Here is an 11,551-nt window from a genome sequence, read left to right on the forward strand (position 1 = left end):
TGTCTTTACCCTTTTTAAATAAAAGAATAATAGAAGCCTCATTGAAAGAGGGTGGCAATTTGCTGTAGTTAAACGAGTCAGATAATACTGAAAGTAACTGAGGGGAGAGAAGTGAAGAGAATGATTTATAAAATTCTACAGGGAACCCATCAGGTCCAGGAGATTTCCCTGAAGACAGTGCAGAAATTACAGTGGATATTTCTTCTAATGACATAGGCGCATTGAGTTTGGCTTTAAAATCAGATGAAAGTGAAGGAATATTCAGATTATTTAAAAAATGATCGATAGAGATATTGTCATTTAATGATTCAGAGGAATAAAGTCGAGAATAGAATTTTTTAAATGCGTCATTGATTTCTAAGTGATCCGATGTAAGGTCTCCATTCTCCTTCCGGATCTTTGTAATATGTTGCTTGGCTTTGGAATGCCTCAGCTGATTGGCTAGAAATTTACCAGATTTGTCACCATGAATATAAAAACCACTCTTACTTTCAAGAAGTTGGCGTTCGACAGATTGAGTGGACAGAAGATTAAATTTAGTTTGAAGTTCTACACGTTTCTTGTATAGTTCAAGATTCTTAGTTTGCGCATAGAGTTGATTCAACTCTTTAATCTGATTAATGAGGTCTAATCGATCTGCACAGGACTTTCTATTAAGATTTGCTGTATAGGAGATTATTTGACCCCTCAGATATTCTTTCATGGCATCCCAGACAATCTGGGATGACACTTCAGGTGATGTATTGGTGTTAAAATAAAAGGTTATCTGATCCTTGATAAATTTTAGAAAATCATCATCCGATAGTAAAGTCTAATCAAACCGCCAGTGTTTATTCCTCTGAGGAAGGCCAGGAAAATTTAAGGACAGAGTAATTGGGGCATGGTCAGAAATCAGTATACTCTGATAATCACAAGAATAGACAAATGGAATGAGTTGATTGTCGAGTAAGAAGTAGTCAATTCTAGTAAAGGTATGGTGAACATGTGAAAAAAAAGAATAATCTCTCTCAGTAGGATGAAGGAAACACCATATATCAGAGATATCATAATTAGAGAGAAACGATTGAATAGCTGAGGCAGATTTAGTAGGTGGAAGACGGAGTTTAAAATAGAACTGGTTTATTTGTCTCAGATCCAGAATATTAAACTGCAGTTCCATTAAAGGTGAATGTGCAGCAGAAGAAACTCCTCCAATGCCCAGTGACCAGGGTGCAGAACTGGGTGTGGTGAGCAGCAGCAATAATTGCAGAGTTCAGCACCGACAGTCACTCCCAAAATTGCATTCAGCAACGGTGATAGACTAATATCCAGCATGCAGCTGGGAAACTTTCTTCCCAGTTTGAACCCGGTAGTGTGTCACAAGTGTAACACACTGTAAGGATTCATTGCTGATGTAATGGCCTCTCTGTAATGTTTCACTGCTGAGGTAATGGTTTCTCTGCAGCAGCAATGTTTAGGTTACGACTAGAGATAACAGGGTTTTGGAGTGCAGAGCTATCCAATGACAGAAATGTTCTTTCTTGTGAGTCTGGAAGAGAGATTTTCATGGCCTTTTGCTGGGGAGAGATGAGAAGACGTGAATGGAGAGAGTGGGCCCTTTTTCTTTTTTTTTGTTTTCTTTACTGACCCTTTATTCAAAGTAAGAATTATAAATCTTAATAGTGTAATCACATATCATGTACAATTTGTTACTTCAGGTGTCACACAGGCACAAACCTATAAAACTACCAGCAACAATTGAACACACTTGGGAGTAGGGTTTTGCAGTGAACAAACACTATTTTAGTGGTAACTACTAATAATGGTGAACTTAAACCAGATAATCCAAGGGTTAGCAATGTTATGCATATATAGGTGTAAATACAGGTTTCCCCCTGTATCTAAAGCTAGAGCGTTCCTATGAAACCATTTGTAAGCCGAAATGTCATGAAGCGAAGAAGCAATCACCATTAATTTAAATGGGAAAAGATTGTGGATGTTCCCAGGCCCAAAGAATAACCCACCAAATCATACCAAATAGCACATAAAACCTAAAATAACACTAACCTATAGTAAAAGTAGGAATGATATGATAAGTATACACACTATATAAAGTAGAAATATTGTATGTACGGTGTAGTTTCACTGAAAATCCAGAAGATAGTGAACTGAAATTGATTTGGAGAGAAAAAAAATCGGCACGTGCACGCATGCATACACAACTGCCGCACAAGGCTTCACGGTCACGGTAGTCTTTCTCGGGGTAAACTCCCATATAAAGCAGGCATCATCTTTATCGTAAAAGCGAAAATCCTCTTTGGTTAGAAAAAACAGGTACTAACGTAGGTCTTTCATAACAGTGAGCTGTTGTAAAGCGAACGTCCGAAAAACGGGAGCCACCTGTATATAAAATCCAAAACCTAGGTGGTAAACGATATAGTCAATAGACAATAGGAAATAGGTGCAGAAGTACACCATTCGGCCCCTCGAGTCTGCACCGCCAGTCTTACGATGATGTGGTAGATTCAATTTAGTTCACAAGATTGGAGGGGGAGGGAGGGAGGGAGGGAAGGAGAGGGCGAGGGTGAGGGAGATGTAATCCAAGTAAACAGGTGTTGTCGACCTTTTCCAATGCCCATCAAGTTAGCCAGACGTGACCAACTCAAGAGCACCTTCTTCAAGAGAAAGTCTACCAACCCAGTCAAGGGTTAGACTCACCGGTAGATCCCACAGGGTCGCTCTTACACGCACTAACAGCCACAGATCGATTCTTTATCAATCCTCAGATCCCACCCTTGTGGGTACCAGAAACTCCAACTAGCAGAAACTTTCACCACTAGCCTTCGTGCGTCCACGTGTCCTGCGAGTAAAGCAGTTACGTGTGTTTAAATACCATTGTGCTGAACAGCATCTGTCCATCACGTAGCTCCGCCCCCTCTCTCTGTAAGAAGTCGCTTGCTTGTTCTGTGTCGGTAAAGGATCATTCTGACCTTGCTTAACCACACAGAACATAAACATTAGCTGGTCACCATAGCAACCCAGCACTTCTGCAGAAATCCAACAGCGTGTCCAAAGTCAGTCTCGGTTCTCTTTGCATTTTAAAGAGACAGTTCACAGAAAGGGGACACATCACTCAGTATCCACCCAAACGAGATTATTCAGTTTGGCCAGACTGGGGTGGGCAGGCTATAACCCCCTCTGTTAAGCTGCCAGCAGAACTGAGAGCTACATAAGATTAGATGACTGAGTGAATCGCTTCCTACATTCACAGCCGGTGAATGGCCTCTCCCCAGTGTGAACTCAGTGATGCACACTGGTTGATTTGGCTGAGAGAATCTTTTCCCAAAGTCTGAGCAGATTGGTCTCTACCCAGTGTGAAGTCGCTGGTGTGCCTTTAGGATGGATGACTGAGTGAATCCTTTCCCACAGTCTGAGCAGGTGAATGGCCTCTCACCAGTGTGAACTCGCTGATGTATCTTCAGATGGGATGACGAAGCGAATCCCTTCCCACAGTCCGAGCAGGTGATTGGCCACTCTCCAGTGTGAACTCCCTGGTGTGCCTTCAGTTGAGATAACTGAGTGAATCCTTTCCCACAGTCTGAGCAGGTGAATGGCCTCTCCCCAGTGTGAACTGACTGGTGTCTCAGTAAGTGAGCTGATGAAGTGAATGCCTTGCCACAGTCCGAGCAGGTGAACGGCTTCTCCCCAGTGTGAATTCTTTGGTGTACCTTCAGTTGAGATGACTGAGCGAATCCCTTCCCACAGTCTGAGCAGTTGAATGGCCTCTCTCCGGAGTGAACTCGCTGATGTATCTTCAGTCGAGATAATTCAGTGAATCGCTTCCCACAGTCTGAGCAGGTGAACAGCCACACTCCGGTGTGAACTGACTGGTGTCTCAGTAACTGATATGATGAAATGAATCCTTTCCCACAGTCTGAGCAAGTGAATGGCCTGTCCCCAGTGTGAACTGACTGGTGTCTCAGTAACTGAGATGACTGAGTGAATCGTTTCCCACAGTCCGAGCAGGTGAACAGCCGCTCCCGAGTGTGAACTCGCTGGTGAGCCATTAGGTCAGATGACCGAGTGAATCCTTCCCCACAAATTCAGCAGTTGACCAGCCTCTGCCCAGTGTGAACTGACTGGTGTGTCCACAGGTGGGAAGACCAACTGAATCCCTTCTCACTCACAGGACAGGTGAATGGCCTTGCCCAGTGTGAACTCGCTGATGTACCTTCAGTTGAGATGACCGAGTGAATTCATTCCCACTGTCTGAGAAGATGAATGGGCTCCCCTCCATGTAAACTAACGGGCATGCCAGTTGGTCAGATGATCGAGTGAATCCCTCCTGACAGTCTAAGCAGGAAGGATGATTGACTGAAACCCCAGCTCCACTTCTTAAATATCTGGACAGAGACAGCAAAACTGCTGTGTTGTGTTCGAGATTCCCATACTCAAATTCCTTGCAATTTTTAACCTGTAAAAAGATTTACAAAATCCATCAGTGGATATAGGACAACATTTCAGATGAGATTACACTGTTCCAGTGAATTTTAACCCAAGTTGGAGAGAGAAATCACCTCCTGACTGGGCACAGTGCTGGTATCTGGAAGACCATCAAACTCTCTGATGCTCTTCCTGTCTCTATAAGAATGGGGCATTTCTGCCATCTCCAATCTGTGACCTGGCTCAGTTTGACTCTCTCCCTTGTTATTATTCTGTGTTCCCACTGAGATGCATGGGTTCCTGGCCCCACAGTAACTGAAACAATCTCACACAAGTAGCCTGCAATCCGTTCCATGCACCCACAACTCTCTGTGTAAATAAAGTTACCCCTGACATCCCCTCCATATCAACTTTCAAGCACCTTAAAACTATACCCCCTCACACTAGCCATTTGAGCCCTGGGGTAAAAGCCTCTGCCTATCCACACGATCAGTGTCCCTCATCATCCTATACATCTGAAAAAGGCTCTAAACATAAACAAAGATATTATACATTTCTTTGAGGATTTGTTGGGAATAGACAACGTTATGACAGTATAGATAGGGTACAGGTACGCAGCTTTTTCCACTGAGGATGGGTGCGATGACAACCATAGGTCATGGGCAAGTGGGGAAGTGAAAATTTAATGGGAACATTTGGAAAAGCTCTTTACTGAAATGGTCGTGAGAGCTTGCAGTGAGATGCCAGCACAAGTGGTGAATATGAGTTCAGTTTCACCATTTAAAAGAAGTTTGGATGGGAGCCTGGATGGTAGGGGTATGGTGGGCGATGGTCCCGGTGCAGTTAGTTGCATTAGACAGTTTAAATGTTTGTTTGGCATTGAATGGATTGGGCAAATAGCCTGTTTCCGTACTGAACTTCTCCATGTTTCTGTGACAGAGAAGCTGGCTAAACTTGCTTGGAAGGGAAAGATAGGAGTGACAACGGAGCAACAATGGCTGGAGTTTCTGGGAGCAATTCAGGAGCTGAGTGATCGATACATCCCAAAGAAGTGGAAGCTTTGTAAAGGCAGGAAGACACAGCTGTGGCTGAAATGAGAAGCCAAAGCCAACATAAAAGCCAAAGAGAGGGCAAACAAAAGAGCAAAAACTATTGGAAGCTTTTAGAAACCAACAGAAGACGACTAAAAATAAGACCGATGAGCTCGGGGGTGGAATTATGATACTGTTGTCATTAATGAGTCTTGGTAGCACCCAACAGTCTGGGGCATTTAGAGGAACAAAATATCGGGGGCCTCAATATCTCTTGAAAACCAAGGCTCCCTGCACCAGTTACCTTTCAGCATACGAACTCTACACTCCCAAAAATGTCTCTTCTGAAGGCCTCCCGCTTACCAAGTACTCCTTTGCCAGAAAACGGCCTATCCCAAACCACACTTGTCAGGTCCTTTTGACAGCATCAAAACTGACCTTTTATCCCCTCTGTTCTGTTCCCCTAACTAACGAATCCCCTATCACCTGTTTGACTTTCCTCTGTCAGGTAATCCCTCCATTCCCAACAGTTTCTAAAGCGGCCCACCTGGCTGTTGTGTGGGATGGCAACAAGAGTACTCTGCGATGGCTATTTAACTTCATTCCCCTTCATGTCTCTCACCTAGTTTCCTGTCTCCTGCACCTTAGGTGTAACTCACCTCTCTTCATGTCATATCTATCACCCCCTCCAACTGCTGGATGATCCACAATTCATCCGTTTTCAGCTCCAACTCCTCAAAGTGCAGCTGGGTGCACATCTTGTAGGTGAGGGTGTCAGGGACACTGGAGTTCTCCCCACCAATGTCCCCTCTAATTTGTAATCACCAGTGTGCACAGAAATCTTGTACTGTGCATTCTTTTACCCAGTGACGACATGTGCACTGCGAATTTTATATAGAGAGGTATTCATTTTAACAGCCAGCAAATCACTGTCTGTAAGAACTGTGATCTCCTCTGGGCTCGATTCAGTTCATCTGCCCTCTCACACCATGTCACAGGCTGTAAAGGGTAATGAAGGATTTTCTCTCCAGTGCTTTTGCACTTTGTCCATAAGTGGTTTGCTTGCTAAATTATGCTTTAAAAAGTCAGATTTCCAAATAGCACTCCAACTCTTCCCTCTTGTAAACTCTCCAACAACTTTTGCATCACCACAATACACACAGGTATCACCAGTTTCTGTATTGTACATAAATATTTCCCCTGAAGTCTCCCCCAATGACTGATGGTGGTGAACTCAGTGAATGAAATCCCAATGAATATGAAGGGAAGGGCAGTAGTCTGTCTCACTGGAGTCTGGCACATTTGATGTGAAAGCTACTTGTTGCCCAGGGCAAAGGTGTTTGATATCATTATCTTCCAGAGAGAATGGGACAAAACATGTCGTCACGGGTAGAAAAGTCCAGAACAAGAGGAGGTGGAACAAGCAACACACACAAAATGCTGGAGGAACTCAGCAGGCCGGGCAGCATCTACGGAAAAGAGTACTAATGCTGAGTTCCTCCGGCATTTTGTGTGTGTTGGTTGGATTTCCAGCATCTGCAGATTTTCTCCTGTCAGTGATCGGAGGTAGAACAAAGGCGAATTTCTCAACTTGTGATGTAAAAGATTTTGTTCCCTTTCTCCGAGTTCCTAATCCTTGCATTTAGATAGCTGGAGCTCAGCTCTGTCTGAGAGATCCATCGGTTCCCATTCACTCAGCGGCCGGGAGCTCCCCGGGGCCCGTGTACGGATCGTGAGGCTGAGAGAGAGGGAAGAGGGCAGGACTGTCCCGGGATTGCGGACTGTGATGTCCGGATTTCACAGGAATCGTTCTGAAGTCGGTGTTTCAGAGAAAAACACGGAAAATCACTCTTACCTCCATCCGACATTTTCAAGCCTTCAGTGTACTATGCGCATGCGTGACACTCGGGGACGTCCTCAGCCTGACGCCTGCGCATTTCATCGGTGCCTCAACGACAGCGAAATTTTTAACTCATGGCCCTATGGGTAATCACGGTGCCATTAAAGATTTGTGCAGTTACCGGTTCAAGGTCTATACCTTATTTTTTTCGAGTGTATCGAAAAATTTGCAGCTGTTTTAACGCAGAAAGCGGCTCCCATAAGCAATATACTCAATATCAACGCGTATCTAATGCCAAAGTAAAATGCAGTTATAAAACACAGGAGATTCTGCAGTTGCTTGGAATACAGAGACGCACACACACAAAATGCTGGAGGAACTCTGCAGTTCAAGCAGCAACTAAGCAGCGAAGTACACATGCTGAAAGGGCTCGGTGTAAACGTTGTCTTTTTATTCCTCTTCACATTTGCTGTCTGTTGATTTCCACCAGTATTTTGCAGAAATTAACCACCTTTTTTTTCGATCAACCAGTTTCCAAATGCTTCTAATCTTTCTTTTGTAGCCAAATCCAGCTGGTCTGATTCCTCCTCCTCGTAAACTCTGGACCCCATCTCTTTTTGCAGCCCCAAAGCCTGACTCAATTTGGCAACTCTCTGCTTTTTGACTCTGCACCATCGAAGATTCACTCCCTAGTCTGCTGTCAGACTTTAGAGGTGCATTGTGTTACGAGAACGCAGATTCGTTTACTGTGAGTGTCACGTTGAGTGCCTGAGTGAGGCGGGTCAGTGACGTGAAACACATAGGGGGAGGGAGGGAGGGAGGGAGGGAGGGAGAGGAGAGATGGGGAGGAAAGGGGGAGGGAATGTCAAAACCACAGTGAGCTCATCGTCTTATTCAGACTGGAGAAAACCATGCGGGTGTATAAGATGATGAGAGGCATTGGTCGTATGGATAGCCAGAGGCTTTTTCCCAGGCTGAAACGGCTAACACGAGGGAGAATAGGTTTAAACTGCTTGGAAGTAGGTACAGAGGAGATATCAGAGCTAAGGTTTTTTTTTAAGCAAACAGTGGTGTGTGTGTGGAATGCACTGTCAGCAATGGTGGTAGAGGCGGATACAATAGGGTCTTTTAAGAGACTCTGAGATAGGTACATGGAGCTTAGGAAAATAGATTTCTATGATTCTGTGAAATTCAACGGAAATCTCCTATTCCACGGAGTGGTGACTAGTTGCAACCTGACACCTCACGGAGGAGAGCCATCGTTGTCGCTACTTCGTTTGAATCTGATGGAATTGTGATCACCAGATGCAAACAGTTTCCCTGCACAAACTTTGGTTACGTCTGTCTTGTCTCAGTCCCTGATGGGAGATTAAGTGTCACACGTGAGTCTTTGGGACTTTGATGTACTGATTAATGAAACTTTCCTGTAGACATTTGTCAACTACATGAGTACATCTACATTCTGAGAGTTCCAGTCTGTATGTGGAAGGTTAAAATCAAATTATAACAAATAATGTTTCTTGCATTATTCTCTGACGTCTACTAATTTGTTCCTCTAAATCCCATACACTCTTGGGTGGTCTTTAAGACAGACCCATCAACATGTTCAAACAAATTTTATTCCTCCTATCTACGTATAAGGCCTCACTAGATGAGCCCAACCAATCTTCTCAAGTTTATTGAAAATGATGTTAGGAAAGTTGATGAAGGCAAGGAAGTTTATGTCGTGTACAGGGGGATTGCAAGGCATTTAACAAGATCCCACATTGGCCAAGGGGGCACCTTGTCAAGCCCTGAGGATTCATCCTTGAGATGGTAAAAAGGTTAGTTTGTTCTGTTGACGTAAAAATAGACGTTAGGCTACGCGCTGCCGGCTTTTGCACCTGCAGGACATGGTTATACTTTGTTTCCAAATATGCAAAACTACAGTTAGGAAAATGAGGAATTATCTCATTGTGCACCTGGCCTGTTTGTCTGAATTTGACTGCCTTTGATGGTAATAAGTGGTCTTTGCCTCGAAATACCACTGATGCGTGTGATAATGGGGGTACCTGAAAAATTATTTCCTACGCTCGTGACAAAAAATGGAATAAAAACGCTGTATTTCTGATTTGCAGGGTGACCTCTGGTACGGGCCCCTGTGTGTGCCCAAGCAGAACTCTCACTAGCAGCAAGCTACTAAATAAAAAGCTGTTGCTTTATCCTCCGTAGTCCTGTGTGTTCTTGCATCAAGTAACCGGTAATGATTAGAAGTAAGGTTTAACAATTTGATGAGCCAGCCAGGAGTCTAAAATGAGGCATCCCCGTGAGACAGCGTCAGCGATCGTCTCGGTGGCAATGGCCTGAGATGGATGGGCCCACAACGTAAGATTTACCTTGATCCCTCTCATTAGTTGTCCACCCTGATGACCCTTTCGTCTGGCCGGAAATCCTCTGACGGACTCCTGTAGAACCATTAAGATTACCCGAGTACTAAGATAAGAACGATGGGTTTGAAGATTCACCCTGGTATAATAAGTGTAGGCTTCAGTATTCACAATGGTATAAGAAGAATGGGCTTGAGGTTTTGCCCTGGTGTAAGAAGAGTTAGGGGATTCACTTTGGTATAAATATGTTTTGAAGTAGGCTTACGATAATTTTCCTGTCTCGGACACCCTGCCTTAGACTGGTTGTGAAGATGGGAAATCCCCCACGCGAAGGTCAGTATCCTGAACTGGGTGCAAAGAGACACAGTAAGAGATTAACGGATTAAAGAAAAAATGGGTCGGACCCTTGATAAGTCAGGACCGGATACCCCCTTGTTAAAGATTTGTAAGGAGACGAGAATGATTTTCGTAAATTATCTGCCTCATTAAAGAAGAGACTGGGAATTGGAATGTGGCCATTACGGGAACCTGGGATGTGGAAAAATGCATTAAAGCAGAAGAGGCAATCTGGAAATGAAATTCAGGGGAAAAATGGAAAATTTTAATGTCAACGTGGTGAAAAATGGCTGACGAATTAACTAATAAGTTTTGACAAGCTAATTGGGAACACAATGCACATATTAGAGGGATTAGGGTATGTGACAGGGAAGGCAAACCCAAAGCATTGAAAGTGTTGAAATATCAGTGTGAGGACCATGATAAAGGATCTCTATCACACTCTCCACTCTCCCTTCATCACACTCAATCTCAACCCTATCCCACTCTCTCTCATCATTCCCCAGCCCTCCCGCACCCTTTCTCTACCACTCTGGATCACCCAGTCTCAAACTCCCACTCATGGACCTCTACCCCATGCTCTCTCACTCCTCCTCCCCCACACCCTCCAACTCATATTCCAAATTTTCATTCCGCTTTACAGGACTCTAAACCCCCATTCTCAACCAGTCCTCTGCCCTCAGACTCGCGCAAGTCCACACCCACTCGCCCACCATCTCACCCTCACTCAACCTCTTTTCCCCACTCTCCCTCTCACCATAAACATAACCCTCAAACGCATCATAACCTTCCACACACACATCCTGTCAGCGTTCCCCTCATCCCACCTTTGCCCCTCTCTTTCGTCCTCACCCTCACTCTACTACAGACACTCTTACCTTCCCGTTGTACTCCCAGTGGCCCTCTCCCTCTCTTCCCCTAACTCCAAACTTCACCTTAAACCTCACCCACAAACTCACGCTCTCAATTACTCCTTCCCTTTCCCTCACACTCACCTCCCTCATCCCCCACACTCACCCTCATCTTCTCTGTCCCCTTACCATAAAACGTAGCCTATTCCTCGTCCTCACCCGTACATCTACATTATTTAAAATGTAAATGACAATTGTAACTGGGAAATTTGCAGGCTCCACAATCTAGGTGATGTTGTTTGTTTTATATATTGAGGAATGTTACTATTGAGATGCAGCGGGCTGATTTACTTGAAAGGAATCGTGAAGAATATTTGGTTGGGGAAATTGCAGATAATTGCAGATAGGCCTGTCAGTTTGACATCAGTGGTGGGTAAATTAATGGAAAGTATTCTTAGAGATAGTATTTATAATTATCTGGATAGACAGGATCTGATTAGGAGTAGCCAGCATGGACTTGTGTGTGGAAGGTCATGCTTGACAAACCTTATTGATCTTTTGAAGAATTTACGAGGAATGTTGACGAGGGTAAGGCAGTGGATGTAGTCTATATGGACTTCAGCAAGGCCTTTGACACAGTTCCACATGGAAGGTTAGTTAAGTGGGTTCAGTCGTTAGGTATTAATGCTAGAGTAATAAAATGAA

At 44.2% G+C, this 11,551-nt stretch overlaps 1 protein-coding gene across 2 annotated transcripts; it reads right to left on the minus strand.

The window, feature by feature from the left end:
• Positions 1-221: 221 nt before the first annotated feature.
• On the minus strand, positions 222-7,362 carry LOC132386853 (zinc finger protein 214-like). 2 transcript variants are annotated; one of them, XM_059959198.1, is made up of 2 exons: positions 7,309-7,362; positions 222-4,453 (listed from the first exon to the last, which is right to left on the minus strand). In XM_059959198.1, the coding sequence occupies exon 2, from the start codon at positions 4,044-4,046 to the stop codon at positions 3,345-3,347; it is 702 nt and encodes a 233-aa protein (XP_059815181.1). In that variant the 5' UTR covers positions 4,047-4,453; positions 7,309-7,362; the 3' UTR covers positions 222-3,344. The 2 variants fall into 2 exon arrangements, with proteins under 2 accessions (XP_059815181.1, XP_059815182.1); XM_059959199.1 differs by lacking the exon at positions 7,309-7,362 and adding an exon at positions 6,113-6,469.
• Between the last annotated feature and the right edge of the window lie 4,189 nt (positions 7,363-11,551).

Source organism: Hypanus sabinus, unplaced genomic scaffold (assembly GCF_030144855.1).
Source record: "Hypanus sabinus isolate sHypSab1 unplaced genomic scaffold, sHypSab1.hap1 scaffold_135, whole genome shotgun sequence".
Taxonomy (NCBI): Eukaryota; Metazoa; Chordata; class Chondrichthyes; order Myliobatiformes; family Dasyatidae; genus Hypanus; species Hypanus sabinus.

Bases quoted from the DNA above. Each gene is read 5' to 3' on its own strand.
- LOC132386853 (XM_059959198.1), bottom strand. From the start codon at position 4,046: ATGGCTCACCAGCGAGTTCACACTCGGGAGCGGCTGTTCACCTGCTCG.